The 27,753-nt window shown below is 42.7% G+C and overlaps 1 protein-coding gene across 4 annotated transcripts; it reads right to left on the bottom strand.

The window, feature by feature from the left end:
• Positions 1-16,584: 16,584 nt before the first annotated feature.
• On the bottom strand, positions 16,585-24,078 carry C8h11orf87 (similar to human chromosome 11 open reading frame 87). 4 transcript variants are annotated; one of them, XM_017595396.3, is made up of 3 exons: positions 23,477-24,078; positions 23,100-23,276; positions 16,585-22,051 (listed from the first exon to the last, which is right to left on the bottom strand). In XM_017595396.3, the coding sequence occupies exon 3, from the start codon at positions 21,806-21,808 to the stop codon at positions 21,218-21,220; it is 591 nt and encodes a 196-aa protein (XP_017450885.1). In that variant the 5' UTR covers positions 21,809-22,051; positions 23,100-23,276; positions 23,477-24,078; the 3' UTR covers positions 16,585-21,217. The 4 variants fall into 4 exon arrangements, with proteins under 4 accessions (XP_017450885.1, NP_001096824.1, XP_008764421.1 ...); NM_001103354.2 differs by lacking the exon at positions 23,477-24,078 and having other exon boundaries at positions 23,100-23,231; XM_008766199.4 differs by lacking the exons at positions 23,100-23,276; positions 23,477-24,078 and adding an exon at positions 22,804-22,987.
• Positions 24,079-27,753: the final 3,675 nt, after the last annotated feature.

A 27,753-nucleotide genomic window follows, 5' to 3' on the forward strand; every position in this document is an offset into this window, starting at 1 on the left:
TAATCAATCTTATATGCAATATTAAAATAAAAATATATGGAAGAACTTTGGCTATTTGTCAAATAGCTTCACACGTCAGACCCTGAGGGAACACTTTGCTGCCAGGTTTGTGCTCCCCACACTGGCTACTGTCACCAAGTATTCCTAGCCCCCATCTGTGGATGCAAAGTGCATCCCCTGTGCATCTTTCAACGAATGAGACAGGATTCTAGAAAAAAAAGTCTCTAAGAGAAGTTAACTTTGACATTGATATCAACATACTAAAAAGGGGCCCAAGAGATATTTCAACAGGTAAAGGAATTTGCCCCCAAGCCTGAGACCTCAGTTTGGTCCCACATGATAGAAGGAGAAAAGTGGCTCCTAGAAGTTATCCTCTCACAGCAACAAATCTGTCATGACACATGTGCACAAGTGTGCCCATGCGTATGTGCACACACGTAATTAATTTTTAATTAACCAAATAGCTATTTTAAACTAAATGGTCTATTTTAATAGCATTTGAAGTAACCTTCAATGGTATGGCAGCATAACACTTACTTACCTGGAGAGCTAGTCTTGGATGTTTAGATAAATTTTAACCAGGAAAGAATTGACATGACTGGACTCTAGGCAGTATCTCATCAGATCTTCCCATTCTCTGGCCCTTAACAGGTTTCCGTCATAATATTTAAAATAATCTTTGAAATTGTAACCAGAAGAATTATTTGAATAACAAAGACAGAGGCTACCAAATGACTAAGAGCTGATATTCAGGGGCAGAAGGAATTGTACCTGGCATCCCTGAGGATTCCTAGAGACAACTATTCCTAGGGATGGAGCCTACCTCAGTCAAACTTTTAAAGCTCAAGATAACCAAGGCAAATGCACTCGCTACTAATTACAATAATAGTAACACTAACTTGCTACAGGGCAGTTTTATAAAGTACTTCAGCAGATGTTAGCATTTGATCACACAGTGATCTTACAAGGAACCTAAATACAAGGAGCTATTTGAGTCGACTTAATAGAAGAAGAAAAGTGATTTCTGAGGCGGTCTCTGGAATCATCCTGCACAGTGCTTCCAACTTATTCACCACAACAAGGTCTCTGAGTCAAAGGCAGAGCTCTTCTATCTGGCTAGTCACTATAAGGCTTGCTCAGGTATCTCCTATTTCTGCCTTCCAAGGTTGGGATCACAGGTCACTCTGCCTACCCTCCATTTTAAATGCATTTAGTCAATCTAAACATCCCTGGTCCTGGCAAGCACTTTAACCATCTAACCATCTAACCATTGTACTGGTTAGTTCTTTGCTTTAGTATGGTTTGTTTGTTTTTTTTTTCTAGCTGACACAAGTTAGAGTCATCTGGGAAGAGGAACCTCAATTGAGAAAAATGTCCCCATAAGATTACCTATAGGCAAGTTTTTGAGGGTATTTTCTTGATTAATGGCTGATATGGGAAAGTCCAGTCCACTGTAGACAGTGCCACCCCTGGGTAGGAGGTCCATCTTATAAGAGTATGGATTGAGCAAGCCATGAGGAGCAAGTCAGTAAGCAGCATTCTGCAATGGCTTCTGCTTCAATTGCTCCAAGTTCCTGCCTTGACTTACCTCAGTGCTAGACTCACCTGGGAGTTGTAAGATGAAGCGAATCTTTTCCTCCCCAAGTTGATTGTGGTCAATGTTTTTATCACAGGAAATAAAACAAATTAAGATAGCCCTTATGAGAAGAATTTTAATAGTTCTCTGAGATAGGTTCAAGCATTTATTCCCACTTTACAGACACTAGAACTATGATGTGCAGGGCTAGATCTCATGTTTTAAAGACATACAAATAACAAGGGTCAGAACCAGGGTTTGAACCCAATACAGTATGATTCCAGAACCATACTGTGCTCTTTCTTACCTACCTTATTGTCCTGCCTCCCTATGGCAAATCAGGTTTGCACAAAATCATTACTAGAACACGAGGGTAATTTGGGAAAGATCTCCACAAACTACGTGGCAGTCACTTAAACAAATCGTGAAATTGCACGTCAGTTTAGTTAGTCTCACTATCTCCAGATAGATCACAATCATCAATTCTGACAGGGTGTTTGTCATGGAGCTACTGAAGGGCTTTAGGACTGGGTGTCTGTCATAGCATCCAGAAGAAGATGAGGCTCGCGTCTTAAACAAGGACAGAACTGCAGTGAGCACCCTAAGGAGAGAACCCTGAGCTAGCAACTAAATTTCTGTTTGGGGCGATTCTAGAATTACCGGCATGGAAGTGGAAACTGAGTTGAGGAATCTCTGGGAGACTCAGAATCACTTCCTTCTTAAAGCAAGGAAGCTGGGGAAGGAGTCCGCCAACTCCCATCTGTCGTTGGCAATGTTCTCACAGGATGTTAACTCTGGGGCTTCTGCCTACCCTTTGAGGAGGCTGGGTATGCAAAGGCAGCCTGAGGAGGAAGCTCCCAAGCAGAGAGTGATGTTTTCAGGGAGAAAGCACGAACGGTGGAACAGTGAATGTCATGGGGATCTGAAGAGGTGCTGGCAGCATCTGTCACAGATCACAAAAATGAAACTGGGTCACAGAACCAAAAGTTCAGAGGAACAGAAGGAGCCATCGTTTTTAGCCAACAGGCAGCATGTTATAAACACAAGAAAGTGTAAAGCAAGGAAGAGTAGGACCACGAGAGGTGTCCTGAAGTGATTCTGGCAATGATTGTTGGTGGCTATTGAAAAATAAACACTCAAGTCTGTCTTGGTCTATAGGATCACTTCACTGTGATAAATGACACAAATTATGACTAGCGGTGTAACACGCGGTGACTCATATGTAGCGACAGATCTATCATTTTATTTAACAGTAAAGTTGTCTAAGTACCTGCAGATTAGGGGGAGTGAACGTCCCCTGTCTCTTCAAAAGGACACAGTTTCATTTCTTCACAATTGTCACCAGAAATGAACACAATTCTCTCAGGACCTGATCGGTGCAGGTGTGTGTTCTCTGGCAAATTTTCACTCTGATTTCAGGCCAAAGGATAATTAATGTCTTGGGTTCCGAGGCCTTCCGGTAAGCATTACCCATGATGCAGTGTGGTTCATTGCGGTGCTATTTGCTTACCTCACCCCCAAGATAAGGTAGGTCACAGATTCCATCACATATCAGGATCCCCTACTTGAATGGGCCATCCTTGGAAACCTAAGAGTTTAATTGGTGGTCTGATGTATTAGTTTCCAAACAGCTAAGTCCAAAGTCTTCCTTTCAAAGAAAACAATTTGAAAGCAAGGCAAGGTTCCCAGGCCCGGTGAGATGTGGGAGGGAACTTGCAGATCACATTCAAAAAGGAAGTGGGTGAGAACATCATCAGTGAGCTCCTGCCCCACATAAAGCCAGTGTGTCACTCCCAAACCGGTTTAGGGACAGCAGAACTCAGCCTACTCTTTATGCAGGAAGCAATTGCAGGACCACAGGATAATAAAAGCTAAAGGCCAGGCCTCTAACTGCATCATCCCTTGGAAGATAAACTATATCACAGTATCAATTGAGTTTGCTTTCTGCCTCTGATCTGCTTACCTCCACCAGTTTGAGATTTATAAAAGTCTTGGGGACGAACGAGTAAACTAAGTTTATGGGTAGCGGATACTGCGTTTATGAGAATGGGTGCTCTCCAATGCCATATGGCCACCTCTAAAAGTCTAAAGGAATTAGAGCAAAGTAGCAAAGACACAGAGGGCCAAGTAACATGCCAGGAGAAACTGCCTGAGTTTGGGCTCAGATAAAGCCAGGATCAAGCTCTGCTTCCATTAGGTCCTAGCTCAGAGACCTTGGGAAAATTAATTTTTTTATCAGTTTTCTATTTTATCATCTACAAAAAAAAGCAGGCTAATAGTACTTATGGCCTATGACCTCCTAGAAAGAAACATATATACAGAAACTACACAATAGATAATGGCTATCCATGTTGTTAGAAGAAATACAGTTTGCATTACAGTCGTGTCAGATGTATTTCATTCTTATACTAAAGAACAAAGTGATTTTTTTCTATGTAGATATTTTTACCCCCTTTTGCCAGCTGAACAAATGAAGGTGCAGGGTGTCTGAGCAAACTGTTTCAAGTCCTGTGTCCAGTGACTGACAAAGCATGACTCCCAGATCTATGTTCTTCCCACCACAGAATGCTTTTCCTTGTCTGGTTCTGGTTTGGATAAAGACCTGCCCAGCAGGCTGTTTGTTCCCCAGCCAGTTCCATAGGCTGTAGGACCTTTGGGATTGGGTGCCTAGTAGAGGAAGTGGATGTATAGGGGATGTATAAGGGGCGGGCCTTATGAGGTATAACCTAGCCAATCTCCTTGTCTCTCCTGCGTTTTGGTCCATTAAGATGTGAACAAGCAGCTGCCCTATTCTTCCTGCCTCCGTAGATCAGTGCATCATACAGGACTGTACTCACCCAGCAAATAGGCAAGGAAAAAAAACTCTCCTCACCAAAGCTGCTTCCTGTCATGTATTTGATCAGAGAGATGAGGAAAGTAGCCAAGCCATGTGTTCTGGAGAGGAGCTTGCACTTAATTGTTTTGTGCCCAGCCGAAGAATGCTTTCTCCAAGGTTGCCATGGACATGCCTGGTGTCCATCAGTGTGAATGACTGCATATGTTGCTGATCCCCCCACACACTTTATATGTTCTTCTAGGTGACAAGGAGGGGTGTGTTGCTCATTGCCAGAGGACATCCATACAGAGCCATATTTCTCAAACTATAATATGTAGATTCTGTTGAGCTACAGACACTTTCTTGATGTTTCAAAATGGGTGTGTTTACCTTTTCTTTCAGTTTTGTGGTACCTAGCTCTTCTTCTTTCTGTGTAGTCCAGTATACAAACTAAAATAGCTGTAGCTTGAGCTTAATAAATTATAACAATCTACGAAGAGTCTATCTTTAACACATGATGAAGCTACAATGGCCACACAAAAAAGAGATGGTTAGAAAACACATGTTTATGAGAAAATACCTTGCTGGTGTTGCTTTGACTCTGTCCTTTTAGTTGGTATTTGTTAACTAACCCTTGAGCAGTTACTTTGTGACAGACATTTTGTATATGGAGTGCTGCTGTAGTTCTTCAGGTGCCGTCTATCTTGCTAATTTAGACAGACAGTCTCTCTCACTGCCTTGGAAATGGCCAGGGTAATTGACCAAGAATCTGGCTATCCCTATCCCCCAACACTAGGATAACAAGTGCTCACCACCCCACTTTTTGTATGTGTGTTCAGAGGATCTAACTCAGGGCCTGATGCTTTCATGGTGAGCACTTCGGGGACTGAACCATCCCCCCAGCCTGTCACAGACATTTCCAAAGCACCACATAGAAATGGTAACTTATTTTCAGTTGTTATTATTTTAAGTGGGGAAGTCAAGCCAGAAAAATGAAGCAAGTAACTGTCTTAGGGTTTCCATTACTGTGAAAAGACACAATGACCATAGCAACTCTTATAAAGAAAAACATTTGGTTGGGGCTGGCTTACAGTTTCAGAGGCTTAATCCATTATCATGTCAGGAATCATGGCAGCATTCAGGCTGACACGGTGCTGGAGACAGAGCAAAGAATTCTATATCTTGATATGGAGGCAGCAGAATGAGACTTCGTTTCACCATGGGCAGAGCTTGAGCATATATGACCTCAAAGCCCCACCTCCACAGTGACGTACTTCCTCTAACAAGATCACACCTACTCCCATAATGCCACACCTCCTAATAGAACCATTCCCTATGACCAAGCATTGACATGCAAGAGTCTATGAGAACCATTTTCATTTAAACACAGTGACTAAATTTGAACAGTGAATGACACACCAAGGTTTGAATGAGGTATTCTTGCCACAGTACACATTCTGTGAGCCACTATAAATCTTTTTTTGCCACTGGAAGCTGCTGTTATTTTAATTTTCTGTAGACTGCTTGTTTAAGATTATATATAGTTAGCTGGGGTCAGAGTTTCTAATTACTAATCTCTAACAAAAAACCCCACAAATTTTGAGTTGAGTTTGTACTAGTTAGATTTTTAAACATATGTGAACATGTTACCTTTTGCCTCATTTTCTATTTTAATAGTTCACCCTAAATCACTTTCACACAGAAAATTGTGGGACAACATTCAAAGTCCAGTAGCCAATCTAGATATTTTGCTTTTGACCAAAATCTCTCTCTACTTAGAAATGGGTCATCTATAGTTGGTAAATGAAGAAAATGTAAGGGCCAGTCATCAGTCCTAGTTGCATATGAATTTGAGGTCAGGTATAGTCTTAATTCTAGAAAAGAAACTGGAGGGGACCACAGAGACACTGCCCTGGGATAAGGTGACTACAAGCAAGGCACACAGTGTGGCAGCAGACATGGGGCTCTGGAGTCAGATGTGCTCTGTCACTCACAAGTTTGCTAGAAGTAATGAGTTCACCTTCTCTAAGCCTAGTCCCTGCAGCTGCAGAGGTAGAGAAGAACAATCGGCAGTCCTCTGTAAAGACGAGACATCAGCTGGCATAATGGTCATCACACCATTTAGGAAGCTTACTTTATTGAAGGGTAGTGAAGGGTTTTAAGTCATTGATTTGCATAATTTAAAAACACCCCATATCTTCTTTTCAAAGACACAGTAGATAGATGTAATATACATTACACTGATAGACTGTCATGCATTGTTTGAGCCCATGGAGAAACTGAGTCTGGAAGAGGAGTCTTGTCTATTTCAGACCCAAGCCTGTATCTCTTAAAGTGCCCTCCAAGGTCTGCTAGCCTCCTTAATTTTGTGATGGGGAAGGGAGCAACCAAACAACCCAAGAGTAAAAACACTGTGCCTCTGAGAACAGTTAAAAGGTAGACAGTTTCCAGCATTGCTTTTGCTTATCCCGTGATATAGTAGTGCCTGCAGTGGGAAATGAAGCTAGAGGTTTTGCTATGGGAACCTTAGCCACAGAAAGGAAGCTCACCTAGGACATTTTGACTGCCTTAACTTCCCCAGTGTATGCTGGGTACTGGGAGTGCCTGCTTTGATGGTGTCGTCTCTATCTGTTGTTATTTGTTCTTTTATTTGGAACACACACACACACACACACACACACACACACACACACACACACACACATTCAAACACTCTGCTTTGCCTGGACTCTCTCAACTATGAACTCCATCTGGCTTCCTTAAAAAGTTTCCCCAGTTGATTTCTGCTGGATGTTCAGAAGCCCCTGGTTTGACATTACATTTCTGCTATTATTGTCCTTTGTTTGGAAGTTTCATCTGAAAGGCCATTCTGCTCTGTCCAGGACATCACTCTCTAAAGGAAAACTCACGTTGTTGCCTTAAAAATGGGTTTCCTCAGCCAGTGTGTGCTGGATGCTCTAAGTAGCCAGTTTGATGATGTTTTGTCCTCTAAACTCACTCATTCAAAACCTAAAATGTAGCTGATCATCCTCTGACTTACCCAAAACACAATTGCTACATCTTCCCAAAGTTCACTTATATTACTTTTCTTTTCCTATATATCTGGTTCTTTGATAAATAGCAAGCCGATGGCACCTCTGAAATCAAGTAGGACTTTCTTCAGTTTCTTCACTTAAAGAGTAACAGACATGTTTCCAGCAATGCTGACTGATTCAGCTCTGTTTAGTGGCTGTCTCTGGGCTACCAATTCACATCAAGGTGACCAGTAGCTGTGTGTCTTGTGTGTGATGTTGTTTTGCCAATCCCAACTGTATATGCAGTGGTTTGGATGAGAATAGCCTCACGGATCCATACATTTGAATTCTTGGTCCCTAGTTGTGGAACTGTTTGGGGAAGGATTAGGAGGTGTGTGGCCTTGTTGAAAGAGGCGTGTCACTAGAAGTCAAAAGACCACATTACTTCCAGTTAGCTCTCTGCCTCTCACTGCCTCATGCTTGTGGATCAGGTATAAGCTACTGCCCCAGTGCCCTGCCTGCTCACCTGCCAGCTCTCCCTCACAATGGTCATAGACTAATCCTCTGGAACCAAAGCCCCAACAAATGATTTCTTTTATAAATTACTTTGGTCACGCTGTCTTTTTATACAGCTGAAAAGTAACTAAAGCAATATAATTTCATTTTTTTTAAACCTTTGGCAGACTCGTTGTCTCATACAAAAAGAACAAGGCCTGTGAGATTTTTCTGTTTCTTCCACAAGATTCCAAAAGATCAGGTTTCAGGAACCTAGGCTCTTTAGTTCTATTCCCTTTTTACACATTAGTATGACAATAAACAGCTTCTCTAACGCACAAATACCATGAATACTTAATGAACATATGTTTGCCGTGGATCTCTGAAAAATAATCCCATTTGAACGTTCCGAGAGGCACAGGAAGTAAGATGCCCCAGACCTCCTTCTGTCTTATCATGCACCCCCTCTAGAACTCAGAGTTGAGTCAGCATTAGGACTCCTTGGGGATTCTATACAAAGACTAAGATGTTTTCCTAGAGTTTCAAGTCTAGTACATCTTGAGATAGACGCAGGTAACCTGTATTAATAGGCATGTGCCTCTATTCTATATTGTAAGAGGTGCCCAGAAAGACTCGACTCCTCGTATGATTGTTTTATTTGCCTCTCTGTTGTTAAGAGGAGACTCAGGATGCTGAGACAGCCTGGTGGAAATGATTTATGTGCAATTAGTAAGGAAAAGTCACAGAAATGGTATTTTAATCTGGTGACATGGAGCAGAAAGAGCAGGGGCTTTGGAGTTAGGCTAACTTTAATTCTGACTCAATCACTAGGTGACCTTGGGGGCGGGGTTGTTTAACCTCCAGGAACTTCTATTCTTTATATGTGTCGTGGAAATAAGCCCTGAAGTTTTACTCCGAGTGTTAGATGAAGTATCTCAGCTAGATGCAAATCAGAAGCAAAGGCAGACATCTACTTTGTGTCTGGAGAAGAAAGGTTTTAGAATGTGCTGGAGTATCTACTGCTGATGCCTTTCCCCAAGGAAAAGAGCAGAAGTGCCATTGAGGAAACAGGACCTCTTGGAAATATTCCCCTACTGTTACCTTGTTGTACAAATGACCTCCTATGGGGCACAGGGGCTAAGGGGATACCTATGCAAGTCCATGTCAGTACAATCCAGAAGCAGCTGAAGTCAGTGATGATTGACAGCTTTGGGCCAGATCTGAGGAAGCTCTGTTATCTAAAGGGGCACAGTCTGCTGCTGACAGGATGCTGTGAGGATATGCTTGTCCTCGTGTTCCACCTAGTCAAGGTGACCCTCCCACTTTAGTGAGCTTTAGTCTTCAAAGAGGATGGGCCAATAGAGTAGGGACCATACATATGTAAAGAGAAACTGGTGCTCTGGGCCTGAGGAGTATAATTTTGGTCAATGAACTTTTATCAGCAGCCCCTCAGAACAAACATAAGTAGTTGGTTCTTACAGAGGCTGTGCTGGGCTGCAAAGTCATAGTCGTAAGTCTGTTTGGGTCTAGCCAGACTTTTCATCAGACGAACACAGTGTGAAAAAATATATTTGAATATGGATTCAAATAGTTCCCATGTGAAAAATAAGAACTTTATTAGTGGACTTTCTTTTATTTCATAATACTATTTGTTTTTATGTGAAATTACTTGGTAGGGATAAATCTGGGAGTCATGTGTGTTTTCCTTCTGTATTTGAGGTACTAATCTGTTGTGAGACCTGTCTGTTGAGACAAAGTTCAGTTGATTGAAGGCAGCTTCTATGGTAAGATCAGAAGACTACCAAGATCCATTCTTGGGTACCCAACATCCTGTCCTAAAATATCCCTTCCGACTTAGTGTGGTTTAGCCTTCTGTGAAAATAAGAGTGTTTTCTCCCAACTGAATTAGTCATTATTGGTAACTAATGCAAAGCATGCCTGCTCAGTATTGCACAGCGTGTGCCTGGTAATAACAGAGATAAGGCACAGAATGTTTTAGGACAGGGGCATATTTTATACGTAGAGACTTGAAAGAGGGAGAAAGACGGTGTAGCATTGGGCAGATTAGACGATATGTAATATTTTTGAGTTGGTAGAAATGTTAAAAGGAAGAATGATGGACTGTGCCTGTTCTGCCAGGGATGATTAGACTTCACAACTACTGAGGGACAATGGCCTGAATTCTAGTCAGAGAGGACAGTCTATGGCTGTCTTTGTCTCGACTTCAAACCTTATCATCAGGCCCATATCTCTCAGTCTACAAGAAGATAAGTTCTATATATGCATTTCTGAATAGGAGAGAGAAATATGTACATACCATTGATAACTGGTTTGGAGTCATTCAATTTAGGCTTACTTAGCCTCTAGCTGTCATTTCGACTGGGTTTCTCCTCTGTTATTACACTCTGAAAGACTTGTCTCTAACTGAGCCTGAAGATCCCGGACAGGAGGGAGGTTGTCTTTTTCATTAGCTTCTCCTCGACCATAATAGACAACTGGCAGCTCGCTTGATTCTTTTCCTTCCATTAACAGTCCTTGGACTTCAGCATCTGTGTTTGACCCACTGCTTCCAAATAAACCTTGATAAATATTAAGGCTCATGTTTTTAAAGTCAGGCTTTGCAAGCGGGGCTAGGATATAGGTAAGGACACTGAATGTGGAAAACATCTGAAAAGACAGATCTCACTAAAAAACGGCAAAGATTTTAAAGAAGTCACCCTTCACTTTGTTATTCAAAGTCAGGTGAAATGATTAATCCTCACAATTGTTTGCTTTGTGGGTTTGTTTGCTTGCTTGTTTTCTGGTGCCTACATGATTTCAACCAGATACCTTAAAATTGTAGCAAAGTCCTCCATCAGGCATGAGTTCACAGCATGAAATACATTCAATATCATTTTCTTCGAATGACCAAGGCACTTAGCTATGGATTGCAATACAACTTCAAAGCCCAGGGAATGTGAGTTTTTCTAGCAATCCTCTGCTAGAAAATGGCTTCACCCTTCCCCTACTCAACCCCAGAGTAAGAACAGAAGCCATAATGTGCTTACCATCTGCTATTATCAGCTCTTTCCCTCTATTTCCCTATTAAACATGCTCAGTGGACTTTCATAAAATTGAAACGTAGAAATTAAAAGCTATTCGAAGATCTGCAGGCTATCATGTCACGAGCTGTCTCCTCTTACGCTGTCTATACTCGATTTTTGAAACATTCACTGTTTGTGATTTGAATGGTAAGTGTCCCCCATAGGTGCATGTATTTGTACACTTGGTCTCCAGCAGATGGCGTTTTGGAGGCAAGTTATACAACCATTAGGAGGTGAAACCTTACTGGAGGAAGTGTGTTACTGGAGGAAGGACTGGTCTCATTTTCTGTTCTCTCTCTGCTTCCTGACTGCTGGGTTCACTCCTGCTGCCATGGCTTTCTGCCATTATAACCTGGACCCCTTTGGCAATTCAACCAAAATAACACTTTGATTTTGGCATCACCACAACAGAAAGTAAGTTAATACATTCACCAACATCTTACCTCCCTTCTTAGCTGTATTCAATTCAGGACCCACATCCACAGTCCTCCTGGTTCTCAAACAATGAACAGTAATTCAGGAATTCCATGACAGTTATATTTCTGGAAAGTTTACACATTAAATGCTAGGCGGCTCCATTAAACTAGTCTTTACCATATTGTAAGCATAGCCTGAAGACAGGTCCATTATAGGCTGTGCCCACAAACTGCAGCCTTCCTCAAAGGAATCCATTTTAATTAATTAATAACTTTGTCCTTAAGTTAGGACTGAAATAGAACCAATGAGCTTTGCTCTGATCCCAAAACAGAAGTCACAAGTCGATTATTGTCCTTTCTTCTCATTGTTTTCTTCCTTACCTTTACATCGTGGGTCTACTAATCACCACCTCTACCAGTCCCACAACCTAGTGTACTTTTAGATGCATCCTTACTCTTTGTCTCTGTGCCCCTAGTTCACATTTTTACCCATACACATTGATAGATTTTTATCCGGTATTTCTGTCACCACTTCATCTGTTTCATGCACTGACCCTCCAAGGACAATTTTTAATATGCTCAAATATATAATTCTTCTCTCTATCCCAAATTTCTTGCTGATTCTCTTCTGACAAAGGAAAGGCACATCTTTTAATGGGCCTTGGAAAAGGCCCTCCATGATCTGCCTTTATCTCTCCTGTAAGTATTATAATATCCACAAGTATGTACAGCAATCCTACTCTGTGGCTTTCAACATGATTTCCTTTCCACTGAACTTGTTCTTTCTGCTTTTGAAGAACTCTAACTCATCTTGAAATGTTTAAAAGCAAACAATCTGATTTTAATCTCTCACACAAAGATTTAGTTATTACTTTTTTGACTTTGATTATGTGTGTTCCAAAGTTACATACATGTAATTGAAATTGAATCATATGGAATGTACTGATGGAATATATATATACCCCCTTACCACATGGTAATGTTTGGTAAGCATAATTTTCTTATCTTCTTCCCACCAAAATCTCTATCTGGTCATCTATAAGACTTTGAACCTGGGGGGTTGGGGATTTAGCTCAGGGGTACAGCACTTGCCTAGGAAGCGCAAGGCCCTGGGTTCGGTCCCCAGCTCCGAAAAAAAGAACCAAAAAAAAAAAAGACTTTGGACCTGGGAACAATAAATTTTAAAAATCCTTCTAGCCCATATTTTCATTGTTTCGTCAAGTCTTTGCTCGAATACAATTTTCTCAGTAAGACTTTCCTTGAATACCTTATTTGAAATCCAATATTCTTTCCCATCACATCTCCTTTTTTCTGATCCATTGTCTTTAGAACACATTTACCCTTAAACATACTCCACAATCTGCTAAAGTGTTTTGTTCATTACCTCTCTTAACTGTTTACAATTAAAATAGATAGTACTTAATAGAAGAACTGGTTATGTAAGGCTTATCTGAAAAGAATACAACCACGATTTGGTATATAATACATGTGAATGTTTTAAAGTGTAGAATGATCACTGAAATACCAGAACTCAAGCAGTTTTGTTCTTTGTATGTTTACAAATTTTCAAACTTACCAAAAAATGTTTCTGTGAAGTCAGAATACTTTGTTTACATTTTTTTAATGTGACATGTATGGAACTAAAAGCGATGTCTAGCATACAGCCGACTCTCAGAGAATATCTATGGCTTGAAAGAACTTCCAAGTGTGAAGAGTGAACAGTGAAAGGTTCTGAGGAATCATTTTACAATTCATATTTCTATAATATCAGTCAGTGACACCTAGTTAGTGACCACACTAAGAGCAGGATACAGCCAGACAGTCAGAACTACAGGCTGACTCACAGCTTATCAGGGAGAGGGCAGTAAAGCTGATGTGAAGGAAAGAAGTTGTTTGAATCTAAGGTGGAAATAACCATTAGGAGCCTGAAATTGACCCTGCCACATCAGGCTAATGGATGGGGCAAAGTCTCCATCCTTTGTCACAGGAGAGTACACTAAGATAAGGGGAGTGGTCCAGGCCACAGTGAAAAATATGAAAAATAAAAGTTAGCATTCTTCTCATTCCTCTTGGCTCTTCCTTGGCAACCTTCACTTCCCTGTAGAAGTCTGGGCTACATTGAAGCACCAAATACTTAAAATATTTATATTTCTCTTACTGATGTTTGACAAAGGTCTGAAGATTATTCCACTGAAATCAAGCTCAGGTTTATTGCTTGTATGATTTAGTGAAGGACTGAGTTGGAATATCATCCACTGGAAAGTAGTGAAAGGGGATCAAGCTTTCCTCAAGTGCAACTGGAAATCATTACCTCGTGCAATCATAGGGTGACCAATAAAATATTTCTGAACCATATTCTGATTGATGCAGGGTTGCTTGTTTGCAAACACATTTCTCTTCCAATTTAAACTGTAAGTTTAGAGTAAAATTTTAGCAGAAATCCCTAAAATCTACCTGTTCCTTTCTGATTATGCCAAATGAAGTCCTTAAGGAACCATATGGAGAAGTCCACACTTCCAAGCCTGGGTCATTTAGAAGGATTCAGACATGACTGCAAGAAAATAAATGGAAGGGCTCTTTATTCCCAAATACTTTGATTCAGGGGGTGGTGTGGTGGGGGAGGGAGGAATATAACCAAGAGGTATTTGGCCCAGTTATCAGCACTCTGATAGAATCACAGGATCATTGGACTTTAATGTTAGTGATCACATTAGCAAACTCCTTATTTCTGAAAGGAAGAACTTTTTGCTCCAATAGTAAGGTAGTGGCATTGACATGGCTGTGATAGCAACAGGAATAACTCTTCATGTGTCCTACCATCTAAGGATAACAAAGAGACCAAGAAAGTCTCACTCACCCTACTGAAGCAGTCCAGGAATGCCTGGGACATGGCACAACATCAAAGGCTCACGGTTGGTGCATAGATGTTGCTGCAGACTCAGATGCTAAAACTCTATAAAAAAATATTCATGGTCCCGGGTGGAGCTAGTAGATACTAGATGGGCCTTGAACCCTAGTAGTCAGCACCTTAGGATATAGGATTGGCCCCTTTCCACCTCGCCCAGGAAAAAAGTCATCTTAATACTGCTTTGGTCTGAAGAACCTTCCCACTCTGCCACAAGATAACATACATCAGACCCTGGTATGATTGGAAAAGAAACACCGAGAAGGAAAAATTTGGAATTTTTCTTGAAAGCATTACAGTACATGAGTTTTGTGAAAAAATAAAATAGGTGCATTTCTTTGCATCTGTGTATGCTAAGAATGATCACTTCTGCCCTTCTGTGCATCCCTCATGCTTCGGTGTAATGAGCATGCGAAGGCTACCCTAGGATTTCAGAGGTTCCAAATGCAGGAAATTTATGCACTGAGAAGTGATGTCAGACACTTAGGCAAAAATTAACTCACCTGACTCATGCTAAGGAAGGCAGACGATTTACACAGGCAGATAGGAATGGCCAGGGTGTGGGAACGAGGTATGAAGACTACTTACGTCTCAAAGTCTCTTAGTCTATAAGCCTTGAGAAAGTGAGCCATTGTTTTTAGGGACAGAAACAGTATTATCTGCATCAGTTCTAATCTGGGACACAAATGGAGATGATATATTTGGAAAATAGATTAGGCTTCAATATTCAGCCCCCCCCAAAAACATGTATATATGCTTGTGAGTGTGTGTGTGTGTGTGTGTGTGTGTGTGTAGACTAATGCTTTGTAGATTAATCCCTGCTTGGGAAATCCACATAACAAGAAAATGGATCCATGCCAGCCCAGTGAAATCAAGCTATGTTAACATCCATTCTTCTATTACATCAAACAGATGAGATTAAAATGTGTACCTTCTGGAGCTGAAGATGTGAGATTGAGTGCTTTTTTTTTCATCACTAATGCATAGTCGTTGCTGCCTGCAGGAAAAGCTAGTTGCTCATTCTCACTTCAGTATCCAATACCCAATGGAAGACCATCTCAGGTCAATGCTACAACTTTCTACCTACAATTTAGTGAGTTAGGTTGCTTTCCAAGAATGCAAAGGTTTAAGCACACGGGCAGCTTAGAGCATCCTTACCAATATGCTTACAATTTTGTGTTTTATTTTTCATCTATTCGACACTAAGAAGTAAGTACAAAGTTGATATCAGAAAAAAGTCTAAGTCCACTGAAGAAGAGGAGGGCTAATATAGTAGGAAGAACCCCTGGAAATGAGAAAGTACCCTGAAGAGAAATGGCTGCTTCTTATGGTTTGGGATGATTTTGAAAAAAATAAAATAAAATCAAAGAATGAAGTAAGGTAAGTAGCTGTGAGGATTTCTTCTCTTCTCCACAACAGAATCTAAAAAGAGGGCTGGTGACGTGTGATAAACATCCAAACAGCTGGGTAAATGCCAAGCCTGCATCTACTCAGCTCTCGGACCATGACCTTTGTAGTGTAAGACTATACAACCAACTTGAAATGCCTCTGTACATCATCGATTGTGTTACAAAAACCATGGGGCCGAGGTGGCAGGGATTTGATTCATGATCATGAGAAACAAATCCATACCTTCCCATGCAGGTCTATAATACAGGAAACACAGAGTCCACTGTACCTTCAATAGGCAGATAGTATTCCCAGCACTGGTAGATCTGAGAATTGCACGACTGGGGTGAAGAATCCTGTGATAAAGTAGAGACTGAAGACTAAGGTCTGGGTCTAAGACTTTGATGATGAGTGGCAGGAGAAGCTCGGGAAAGAACAGTAGCATTGCGCATAAGAAGCAGCTCTGACAAGAGGCATTGCAGCAGGGCTCCACTAGGATCCATCTAAATGTGCGTGAGCCTGAGACATCCCACTTTAAATGGCAAAAAGATATGAACACATCTCTTCCAGATAAACTAGGCTATTATTAGAGCAGTGAAAGAAAAGAAAGAGGGAAAATCCTTAAGAGGTTGAGTTGGTACCTAAAAGGGCCACTGAATTATAACAGTAGACTCAGTTTACTGGGTTATATCAAACACACACACACACACACACACACACACACACACACACCACTTTTCTGAGATGCAGCTTGTTTCTGAGAAAGAGAGATAAGCTGTAATTGACCATCTCCTTTAGAAAATTGTATCTAAGTGAAACAGGATGAGCTATTTTATAACTCTGGCATGCTGTACACGAAATTAATAAGGAAAAATTGTGTCCAAAGGCCAATTAACAAGAAAACTCTTTTATTGATATAAAAGCAAAACAAATTTTTCATGAATTTCTAATACCTGTTTTATTCTATCTATTGGATATACTAGAGTTCAAAAATCACCTTTTTCTGTTGATGCCGACACTGTCGTTAACCTCTCTGTAGCAGCAATCCTGTGAGACCACAAGTCTCAATGAAATATCTTGCCTCAAATGGGTAAAGCAACCCAAATAATGCACTGTCTCTCAGTTAAAGCTAAGTAAGTTCTTATTCTCCACTAAGCATTCCTACACCGCACCAATCATGTCATTGGGTTGGTGGCATTGATAAGTATTGATGTCAAGTCATAACATCTGCTTCTCAGATGTTATCAAATAAGGAAAAAAGACTAACCAGAATCAGATTTATATTCATCCCAGTGATGAAATACCTTTCTGTGTAGATGGGGCAACTCATTTTTGCATGAACATCTGTGAACCACACCGCAACGTCCAAACATGAATAAGTGGCTTTTCAGATTCCAGTCCAAAGCCTAGGTACTCCTGGGAGTAGACTTTAGAAGCCATGTTAAAGTTTCTGGTTCCAATTTAGCCCATAACTCTCAGATAATATCAGTTAGTAATTTCTCAGCAATTTTCCACATAAAGCACTTAAAACCTATGCCTATGCATTGGAAAAAGAAATTTTAGTAAGTATCTAATCAATTCAATGGCTACAGACAGGAAGGGTTAAAAAGTCAAATGCCCAGTAATTTTTAAAGCTAACTTGTCCATGTTTTCCAAAACGCTACTTGTCAAACTAAACAAATAATAGTTATAGTTTCATTTTACCTTTACATATGCAGGTATATGTTGTATCTCATACAACGTATAAGTTGAAAGGGAAAAGGAAAAATCGAATTGAAATCCATGATTGTGGTCAAGATGGCTCCAATGCTCTTGTAGATAGATAGATAGATTTCTGATCCATCCAAATAGCTGGACCACATAGAGATGGTCATGACTTCATTATCATTGCTACATTTGAGTCACTAATAGAGGAAAGGAAGCTTATCTAATTACCAATTCCCCAAGCCAAGGAAGACTCTCCCCTTCCACTAAATAAAGAGAAAGCCATTCCGATTTGACCTCAGAGAACCAAGTGCATGCATACGCCTGACTCCTCGGATCCTCTCTGGATCAGAGGATGGAGCAACTATTTGGTTTCAGTCTCATACTCATAATGACAGAAAAGAGAATACAAAAAGTCCGTTGTAAATTTGTACAAAATGTATGCATATATAAATACATATCTATGGGTGTATATAAATTCTAAAGATTATATCCATCTTCATCTTCAAGAGTCAGAGTCCCGTACAGTTGACATATTGGCATTCTCTCTCTATTTTTTCTCATTTTTAAAACAGTAAGAATCAAGCATGCTACCTTATTAATACTGAATAGCAAGTGCGGGAACCGAGCTGTAGCTATAGAGGGTTGGAGCAATTAGTTTGACGGGACAGCAGTAAATAAAATCCTTAGAGTAAATTTAGCTATTTTTCATATTGCCTTTTGTCTCATAAAAATGAAACCTCGAATGTCGTATGGGTCAGTTAAGCTCTCTAAGCAGCAGTCTAAGCAGACTCTATAGAAATCTGCGTTGCCGTATGCTTACTACAATAATTTGGTGTGGGATCTGGCCTACAAGAATTTCATGTAATTCTCATTCTAGCTCACAGAAATCTTGTGTGATGCCACCAGGTTCACAGCATATTAAACTCAGTATGAAATGTGATTGACGAGCTGCATCCTCTTTACACTGGACACTATTAAAATATTAAACCCTAGTTAATGGATGGGGAAAAGGCATATACATTTAAAGGTGCACAATAATAGCACATTACAGATGTGTGCTTATGGTTAGAGGTATCAAGATGTTTTTTTTAAATACACATAATTAGTTTATTTCTTAGTTCACTCTATTCCTTCTGGGAAAAAAAGGTATGTAGGACATTGCCCTCCAGGGTGTACAGTCTGCTTCTTGGAAGGGGATTATTATTGCATGCCTTGAATGCACTGATTCATAAGGCAGGAACACATGAGTCGCTTCAGCACCAAGGAAGTGGAATCAGCATCTAGCACTGCTCAAAACATAATATCTTATTGCTTTAATAAAATGGGAACTTATTTACTGTAAAAAGAGTGCACCAAATAATGGGAAGAAAGTAATATCTATGCACTTAAGTAGAGTTCATTTGAAATGATGAACCTTCCTTCTGGGTTCCTGATCCTATTCAGATTTCACATCCAAAACGCATTCTGGAAGAAGGTATTAAGAACTACAGTTGGATGAGGGCAAGTTAAAGAGATTTAGTGGACAGTCTCCTTCACAGTGCCTTAGCCATTCTGTTGTACAGTGTAGAGCTCCGATACACTAACAGCTTCCTTGATGGCCCAAGGGAGTGAATGCACTCTGACCTGTTACTAGGAAGTGACTAAGGCACTGGAGAGAATCTGGTTCATTGTTTAATAATTGTATCCAAAGATTATACCTGGTCTTCCTAACGATACACATAGCATGCTTAAATGAAGATCTTCTGTGCTTCATAAAAGGACTTAGATGATATCTATGGGTGACTAAATCAACCTTATTAAATTATTTTATAAAGAGACAGACTGAGCTTGGAAAACTTTATATATAACCAAAAACATTAGAGGCAATAATTGCTCGGAATATTAAGCCCATACAACTTGGAACAAGACACAGCGGAGAGGGCAGCTAGTGGCTTGGGAGAGGGATATGTGGGGTCCCACTGCCTTAGCCAAGCAGCAAAGTGTCACATAGATGGACTTATCTGACATTTAAAGAGAGGACAAAAGAGATTTATCTTCTCTCATGCTTTCCTTTTTCCTCAACATTCTCTAGGTGTTCGGGGTGGTTAATTAGGCCAGACTTGGGAAGAAGGAAGATTTCCCCGTCTATCGGATGCAGGCACAGAGTCATAACTAAGCAAGCTATAAACAGTTTTATCCTGTAAGCATCTATGGATTTAACTTAGAAGTTGTTATGTCCTGTCATCCAAATTGCCCAACATCTCCACCAGTCTTTCCCCCCAAATGCATACAGTACAAGCACACACGGCACTGCCTCCAGGTGGCAACTGCATGCAGAGGACCACAGGCACTGTTTAAAGATTAACCATGTTTTTAATAGATGGCGTCCCAGCACATCCATTATTTGTTTTCTGTTGTGGTTGTTTCTGTGATTCACAAAAGAAAAGGGGGAAACACGGGTGTCATCATTTTATAATAGTCTACTACAGAGTAAAATACAAAAGAACACTTCCGGAAACAGCAGAAGCCAGGCAGGCCTGAACCACTGACTTCCTCAGCCAGTGGCAACCATTCTATCAACAGCTGGAAAGTCAGAACAAGAATATACAGTTTGGAGGCTATATCACAGAGCTATAGTTTTCTTCTGTATTTGGTACCGATATAATAATATATAACAAAGGTGCACTTGTTCTAAAAATAAAACAGAAACATAGTGGCTGGTTAGATACTGCATTTTCAAAACTGCACATTACCTAATACTTTTTTTTTTCACATAAAGGTAACTTATACAATGTATAATGTATAATGATAAGAAAAACAATAGCACACGCTAATCCAATTGTAGAAAAGAAGAAGAAAGAAACCAATCAAAACCAAGACGATCACTTTCCAAAACAGCTCCTTCTTTGGTCTGCACAACCAGAGGAAGTAACCATGAAGATGAGACATATTCAGCACCAGACCTGGCTGGACAGCTCCCGATTCTCTGAGGTCCAAAACAAAACCAAAAAGACACTCCCCCCAAAACCAAAAACCAGAACAGAACAAAATGACCACCAGTCAAGTGTGCAAGTGGGGCCTAACGGGTAGCAAAAGCAGATAGTATGGTTTTTGTTTTCTGCGCTCGGCCAGCGAGAGATAATTTCTAAAAGTAAACTCAAATTCTGCCCGAGGAGGACACCAAAAAGTGAGAGGATGACTGACTGGAGAGGGGTTACCTGTCCTAAACGTTTTTCTGGGACCTTCTATGTGGTCTCTGGTGCTTTCTGTAGATGTTCCCTTTATAATATACTATTGCCTGAGCCCAGCTGAAGGTGAGGAAAGGGGAGGGAGACAAGCTAAAGGAAAAGAGAAAGCCCGTGAGGGAGGGGCAAAAAGGTGACTAAACTTTCACTTGACAGCTATATACAACACCCCGGTCCCCTCCCATCCTTTGCTTAGGTGTCAATGTCTTTTAGATATTTGGTAGCTTGTGCGGTTTCTCCTCTTTACTGAGGGGGGCACGGGGTGGAGAGGGAAGATGCAGCCTTCATTGACAATGAGAAATTATGTGATTTGTCATGCGCTTGGACTGTGTTATTAATAGTATAATAATTACTATAAATATCAATAAAGTATTTATCAGTGTTATTTCTTCCTCTGAGACTTTCCTCGCCCAATATTTACAAATACCGCACAGTGCCTCGGCGGAGGAGAGACAGTGAAAGGGTGGCCAGGTAAGGAAAGAGGGCAGAGAAAACGGGGGTCAAAGGAGAACGGAAAAGGAAGAAAGCAAGAACAAAAGCGAGGACGGTAAAGATGCTGGAATGAGGAAAGGGTCAGGAGAGGGGCTGCACAATCAGGACAGTACCACCGTTTGCAAAAGGCCCTCGCCCGGTGTGTCCAAGCAGGAGGAAGCTGCGTGTGCTCCGTGTGGACTTGGGACTGGCGGTGGAGGCGGAGGTGCACAGGGACCCTGGCACAGGAGACCAGGGGATGAGGAGGAAGAAGAAGTAGCATTGGAAGGGGTGCAGAAGGCGGAGTCCCGGGGCTGCCTCTCCAGCCGGGTTTCTTTTCCGTGGGTTGGGGCTTGAACACCTGCTCGAGGCAGCCCCCCACCACCGTGGCTGCCGCTGCAGTGATCTCTCTCGTATTCTTCCTGAGCCCTCTGCATCTTCCGCTTCTTCATCCTACGCTTGTGGATGTGGAAAGTGGAGAGGGACAGCACGATGAGACAGAAGATGAGAGTGACCAGGACAATCAGCACCAGCGTGGATGAAAAAGACTGGAAGAGCTGCTGTCCCACCTGCGTGATGCAGGTGCCACCACCTGCGCCTGAGCTGCGGATACCTGCGTTGCTGCCTCCACTGGCGTTGTGGGAAGCAAAGGTCCGGTTCAGGAGACAAGGCGGCAGGGCCAGCCTCAGCTCTTTCGGCGCCCTGGCACTCATCGGCGCTGGGCTGAGAGGGGCCAGGCCCACCAGGCTTCCTCTGTTGAACACACGGTTCCCACCAACCAAGATGAGGACAAGAGCCCACGCCACCCCAACTGCTCTCTAAGCGCTGGAGGGAGTGAGCGCTCCAGCCAAAGACTGAAGGACCAACTGCCCACAAGCAAGCGGGCGGGAGCTAGTGGCCCCAGGGAGATTGTCTCCGATCTTCTTTGATCTTGTTTCCTTTCCCCAGGCACAGTGCTGCAAAGAAAACAGGATTAGTTAGGGTCTCGGCCACTGCCAAGGCGAGTACGTAGAAAGTGAGGGATCTGTCACCACTGCCACGCGGCCCTCCAGTGGACGCTGTCATCTCCACAACCCACCGACCCAACCCTACCGCTCCTGACAGCGCAGGACCGCTGCCAGCTGCTCCGCTGGCTCAGATGGGGTCTGGCGCCCGTACAGCACCGCGGAGACACTGGTTACTCAGCAGAGAAGACAGCTGCCCTGCCCCCTGCACAACTTTCTAATTGCCACCAACAGCAGCGGCTTTCTCTATATACTTCCCAGAAAGCCAACTGCCCTCTTTGTGTCCTGTGGACCTCATCTCACTCTCGCCAGCACTCCAAGCAGGCTCCCTGTACGCAGTCCTCCTTCCCCATCCCTTCCTCTCCAAACACTTCCAGCCTGGACCTTCAGACCCTCAAGGTCCCCATCCCAGGGGTATACATCCCACTGCCTCTGTCCCTGGCTACAGCTGACCCACTGGATCTGGCACACAGGATCATGCTCGACCTTTCTCCAGCCTTCTCCCTTGCTGCCTTCCTCCCCCTTTCTCCCTATCAAAAGCAGCTGAAACACCCTTCTCAGCGTAGGCACATCCTCCCAAACGCCCCCCCGCCCCCCATTCTCCCAGAGCCTCCCACTTGACAATATCCTGAATCCTTTTTCTTTCTTCCAGAGCAGGAACTGGAAGGGGAAGGGTTCCCGCCTGCAAAGTTTGGGGAACCGACCTTGTCTTCAGCCTTCCCCCGGCCCTGGCCCCAGGGCCCAGAGACTGTCAGAGGACCAAGCCGGAGGACCTGCGGGCAGACAGCACAGCTGCTCCCTTGCCTCTCCCAAAAGGCAGGTGCAAACTGTTGCACTGCGGAGCAGCAAGGGAACGCGCTAGCCTCCGCCGGGGCAGGGGCGGGGGCTGAAGCTCTGACCAGAGGTGCCTGCGCAGGCCACGGGAGTGGTCTTACCCACCCTCATCCTGCCGCTGGGGTCCCCGGCCGTGGAAGCTTTGATCCCGACCATTGTGTCTTACCTGGAAGGGCCAGCCAGTTGCAGAGAAGAAGCCCCCGCCTTGGCTGCAGTGGCGGCTGCAGAAAGCACGGAGCGCTGGGACCAGAGACAGAGCCGCGCTGCTGCTGCCGCCCTCGCCGCCGCCGCCGCCGCCGCTGCCGCTGCCTTTGCTGCTGCTACAGGGAGCTCAGCTCTTAGCCTATTGCCAGAGAGGCCGGTGACGTCAGGCAGCCACCGCCAGGGCTCCAAGCCACCCCTTAGGCCCCCACCCGCCCTCATAACCAACACCTTGTCCGGGGCATAACAGACTCGCCAACACATTCCCAGCTTTGGGGCTGGGAAGAGCACACCCACCCCAGCCCCAGCCCCAGCCCCACCTCCGCCCTGTCAGCAACCCACCTTCAGCACAAGCACTCCTTTGCCTAGGAAGACGCAGGCTTCAGTTCTTCCATTGCTCGGTGCTTCAACCTCAACCGGTCTCCAGGTACAGTTTTGCTCCAGGAGAGCCTTCTCCCCTGGGGGTACACTTTTTTCCTGTTGACTAATCAAAGTCCCTGCTTTCCCCCCCAATCCTATTTTTCTGCCTCTGGTTCTAAGCACAAACTGCTTCTACTAGGGGGGTGGCAAGGACATTTGTCAACACAACTGTGGCAGAATCAGAAACAGGAACCTAGATATGCATCAAAGACTGCATCTCTCTGCCAGTCACCAAAGAATGTCAGCCCATCTGCCTTTTGATTTCTTCCCCCACACGCTCATCTCCAGGCCCAGGAACCGTTCGGTGTATTGAACACCTCTTCTCTTTTGAGGATACCACATGCTGAACACACAAAGCAGGCAAGGGCTTGCAGGGTGGGAAGGGGAAATTACGAAGAGGAGTGCAGAAACCAATGACCCGTAAAAACTCTCAGCATTGTAGGTACTTCTCGAAAACTGTCCCTTCGTAGACTTCGATTTTTGTCAAAGTGCTTGATTCTTGGTGCATTAGCCTTTTCAGTTAAATGCATACATCTCCTAAAAAGGCTCTCAGCAGCCTGCAAAAGCCTTCGGAGAGACCAGTGAGCGACCAGCTTGGGATCCTTGCAGAAACAGGAATAGTGTATTCTATTACAGTAAGCCATCTTCAAAACCGAGTGTGCTTTTCTGTATGTGAGTAATTGGATACGCTGGCTTGGGACACTAACTAAACACAGTACAGTCTTTAAGGGCACTCAGATAACTTATTAAAAGTGTGCTTCTTTCTTTCTTTTCTCCCGTCTTGCTTACCTCTTGTCTGAGTCTAGAAAGTGAGCAACATTCACTCACTGAGTTGGACAGTGGTGAAGTGTGTGTTCCTGCCTGCTCCTTATACTAGGCGTCATGAAGGAAAGCTGACAGAAATACTAGAAGCCACTGAACCACTCCTATCAGCTGTAGTCGTGAATTGAGGTCTGACATGAACTGAGGTGTCTCCTTCTGACCCTAGGTTCCCATCTGGCCCTACTCCAAATTCTCATATTCTCATTTTCCTCTTTCTGCTCCTGTGATAAATGAATGATACACCATACCCTTCCCCCACCCCCAATTCTGTTTTCATTTATTTGAGCACAAAGTCATCTGGGGCTTGGGGAGCAGCACAGTGTCAAAGCACTTGTGTGATATGCCAAAGGCCTTGGGTTCTATTCACGGCGCTACAAAGAGAAGGAAAGCACCAGCTGTATCTTCATAACTGTGTCAATAAGAAAAATATATTCCATTTAAGCTAACGGTTCAGTACAGGCTGCACAATGGACAGTTCCTTCAGACCACAGATTGATAACTTTGGACTGTCAATGTCACAAGGAAATGATGGCCAGGGGCCTAGATATTTGCATCAGCATTCCTTCCCGGAAGTGGGGGGTCTGGTGTTTGTTAAAGCCACCTTCCAGGTCTAGCGATTCTGGCTTCACTTGCCTTGGAGAGTGATGAGTCTTTGCTTACCTGCCTCACTATGACTCCTGAGACTTCACTGTGGATACCCGACAGGCAGGCATTTGTGGAAACTCTCAGCAGAATTCCATCAACATGTTGTAAAGCAAAACCAGTTGTAAATATTCCAAAAAGAGATCCAGTTAGGAAAACTCTTTTAGCAGGGAAGGAAAAAAAAAGTTGTTTTGTAAAAAGAAGTCTTCACACAAAATTAACCCTTCGTGGTCTGCTTTTTAGATCCGGGGAAGTTATTGGGTGTTTCCAGAGGAGTTGTATCTCTACAACATCTGGTATTGGTCACTACTGGGATTCTTGTAACATGCCACAAATTCAGATTATGTCACGGAACTGACAGTGTTCTTAGTCTTTTTTACAAATGAGACCATCTGCTCTGCTAGGAATGCTTAAGGTGTCTATGCCATTTCGTGCAACCTGTGAGAGATAAAGTCTCACCCTAGATAACTTACATCATGCTACAGTTCAGTGTGACTTGGGAGACAGTGGTATTTAACTGTAAATAGTTTAGGTAAATTAAAGTCATACATTTTAAAGCCAAAAGCCCAGTACACTTTTCTACACCTTCTGAACCATAAATTCATGAGTTTTGTGCAGAAACCAAATATTATAAACTGGAGTGGTATGACTCAACCCCAAGGAGTAGTGGGGAAACATACGCTGTCCTCTTGGTTGTAGGATTGTGACCTCTCTGGATGGCCATACAGCTTTGCTGCATGTGGCTTCCATCAAGACTTCCATGTAATAACTGCCAATCTTTTAGCTTACACTCCTCAAGACTGGAAAACCAAAGAACTTCTGAGGATGGAACTCTTCTCTGGATGGAAAATCCTCTCTGGACTCAAGCTGATTTCATGGAGGCCAAAGTAACACATAACACAAGTTTAATCAGGGATTTCTGCTTAGAAAGAAGAACCACACAAGCACCTGCACATCCATCAAAGAATCCCAGAGTGGGTAATGATAATTATTATGTTTATTATTTTACTTGTAAAACAGTAAAATTCAGGCTGTGTTAAGCTCTGTATAATAACATTTATCCTTACTACAACTCTACAAAGCTATTGTTGCAAGAATAAAATTTGCTTATTTATTCATTCATGCATTTTTATTCAACAAAGGTGTCTACACCTTTGTTGGGGATACAGCTCATAGTGCTTGCCTGGTACGATCACAGTCCTGGATTTGCTCCCAAGCACTGTATAAAACAGAGTGTGGTATGGTTTGCCTATAATCCTGGTGCTTAGGTGGTGGTAGCCATAGGATCAGAAGTTCAAGATCACCCCAGTCACATAAGGAGTATAAGACCAGTTACAGAAGACCCTATCTCAAAAATAAATAAAATATTTGCTAGAAGATCAAGGACCCTCAAGCAAACTCACGGTTACCTAAAAAGTTAACTAACCTAGGCCCATAGGGACTTACAGAGACTGAACCGAGAGAGAGAGAGAGAGAGAGAGAGAGAGAGAGAGAGAGAGAGAGAGAGAGAGAGAGAGAGCGCATGTATGAGACTAACCTAGGGTTCTTTTATTTTTCCCCAGCTTGGTCTTCATGTGGGACGTCTAACAGCAGGAATAGAGCCTTCTCTGACTCTTTTGCCTACTTTAGGAACCTTTTCCCCCTACTGGGCTGTCTCTTTTAGCTGCAATAGGAGTAGATGCACCTGGTCTTACTGCAACTTGATATGTCAAGGGTGGCTGATATCCATTGGGAACTCCCCCTTTTCTTAGGAGAAAGGGAGGAGAAATGGATGGAGAGAAAGCGAGGTGGGGAGAAGGACTGAGAGGAGAGGAAGGAGGGCAATCAGTGATTGAGATGTAAAGTAAATGAATAAATGAATTAATAAAAAAGAAAAAGGAAATGCATATATAAAGGACTATTTGAGCATACACTATATTTGAGGACACATGTTCAGAATTATTTTTGTAACTATTTTTACTTTTATGTGTTTGAGTACTTTGTCTCCATGTATGTCTGTGCACCACCGGAGTCTCTGGTGCCTTTGTAAGTCAGAAGAGAGGGCATCAGATTCCCTGGAACTAGGGTTACAATTACACGAATGGTTGTGAGCTGCCATGTCGATGCTGGGAATTGAACCCAGGTCCTTGGGAAGAGCAGTTAGAGCTCTTTACCACTGAGCCATCTTTCTATCCCCCTCAGAATGGGTTTTAATACCCTTCATCCGTCTGTGTTATGTCTTCTTCATTCTCTTCCTCTCCCTACCTCTCTGCACGTATTTATCTCTACTTCTACTTTTACATTGCCCTTGTTCCCAACTGGTCCTCGCTGAGCTAAATATTTCACTGGAGAAGACAGGAGATAGAAGTGTTTGAGATAGAAGAGGGGGTATAGGAAGTCCTTTTTATTTGGATCCCCCTTTTCTGCAGCAGTCCACAGACTCTTTTGGACTAAGAATCTAGTCTGGAAGCCATTACACTTCATTAGGTCCCTTGGGTCATCTTGGACCATCACTCCATATGCATGACAAAAGCCTCCTAGCTGTCCAGTGAAGTCACCAGAGAATGTGCTGATGATTCTGTCATTTTGTCTATTCTTATCTCTTCTGCTTTTCCTTCTGGACGCTGGCAGAGATATGTCTGTATAGCATCGTGTTACGGTTGAATCAACTACTCATTGAGCAGTAATGAATTAACCAACTGCTAAACAAGGCACAGAGCAAAATTCTTGATTTTGTCTAGTCAGTTTAGGTCTTT

This window comes from Rattus norvegicus, chromosome 8 (assembly GCF_036323735.1).
Source record: "Rattus norvegicus strain BN/NHsdMcwi chromosome 8, GRCr8, whole genome shotgun sequence".
NCBI classification, from domain to species: domain Eukaryota; kingdom Metazoa; phylum Chordata; class Mammalia; order Rodentia; family Muridae; genus Rattus; species Rattus norvegicus.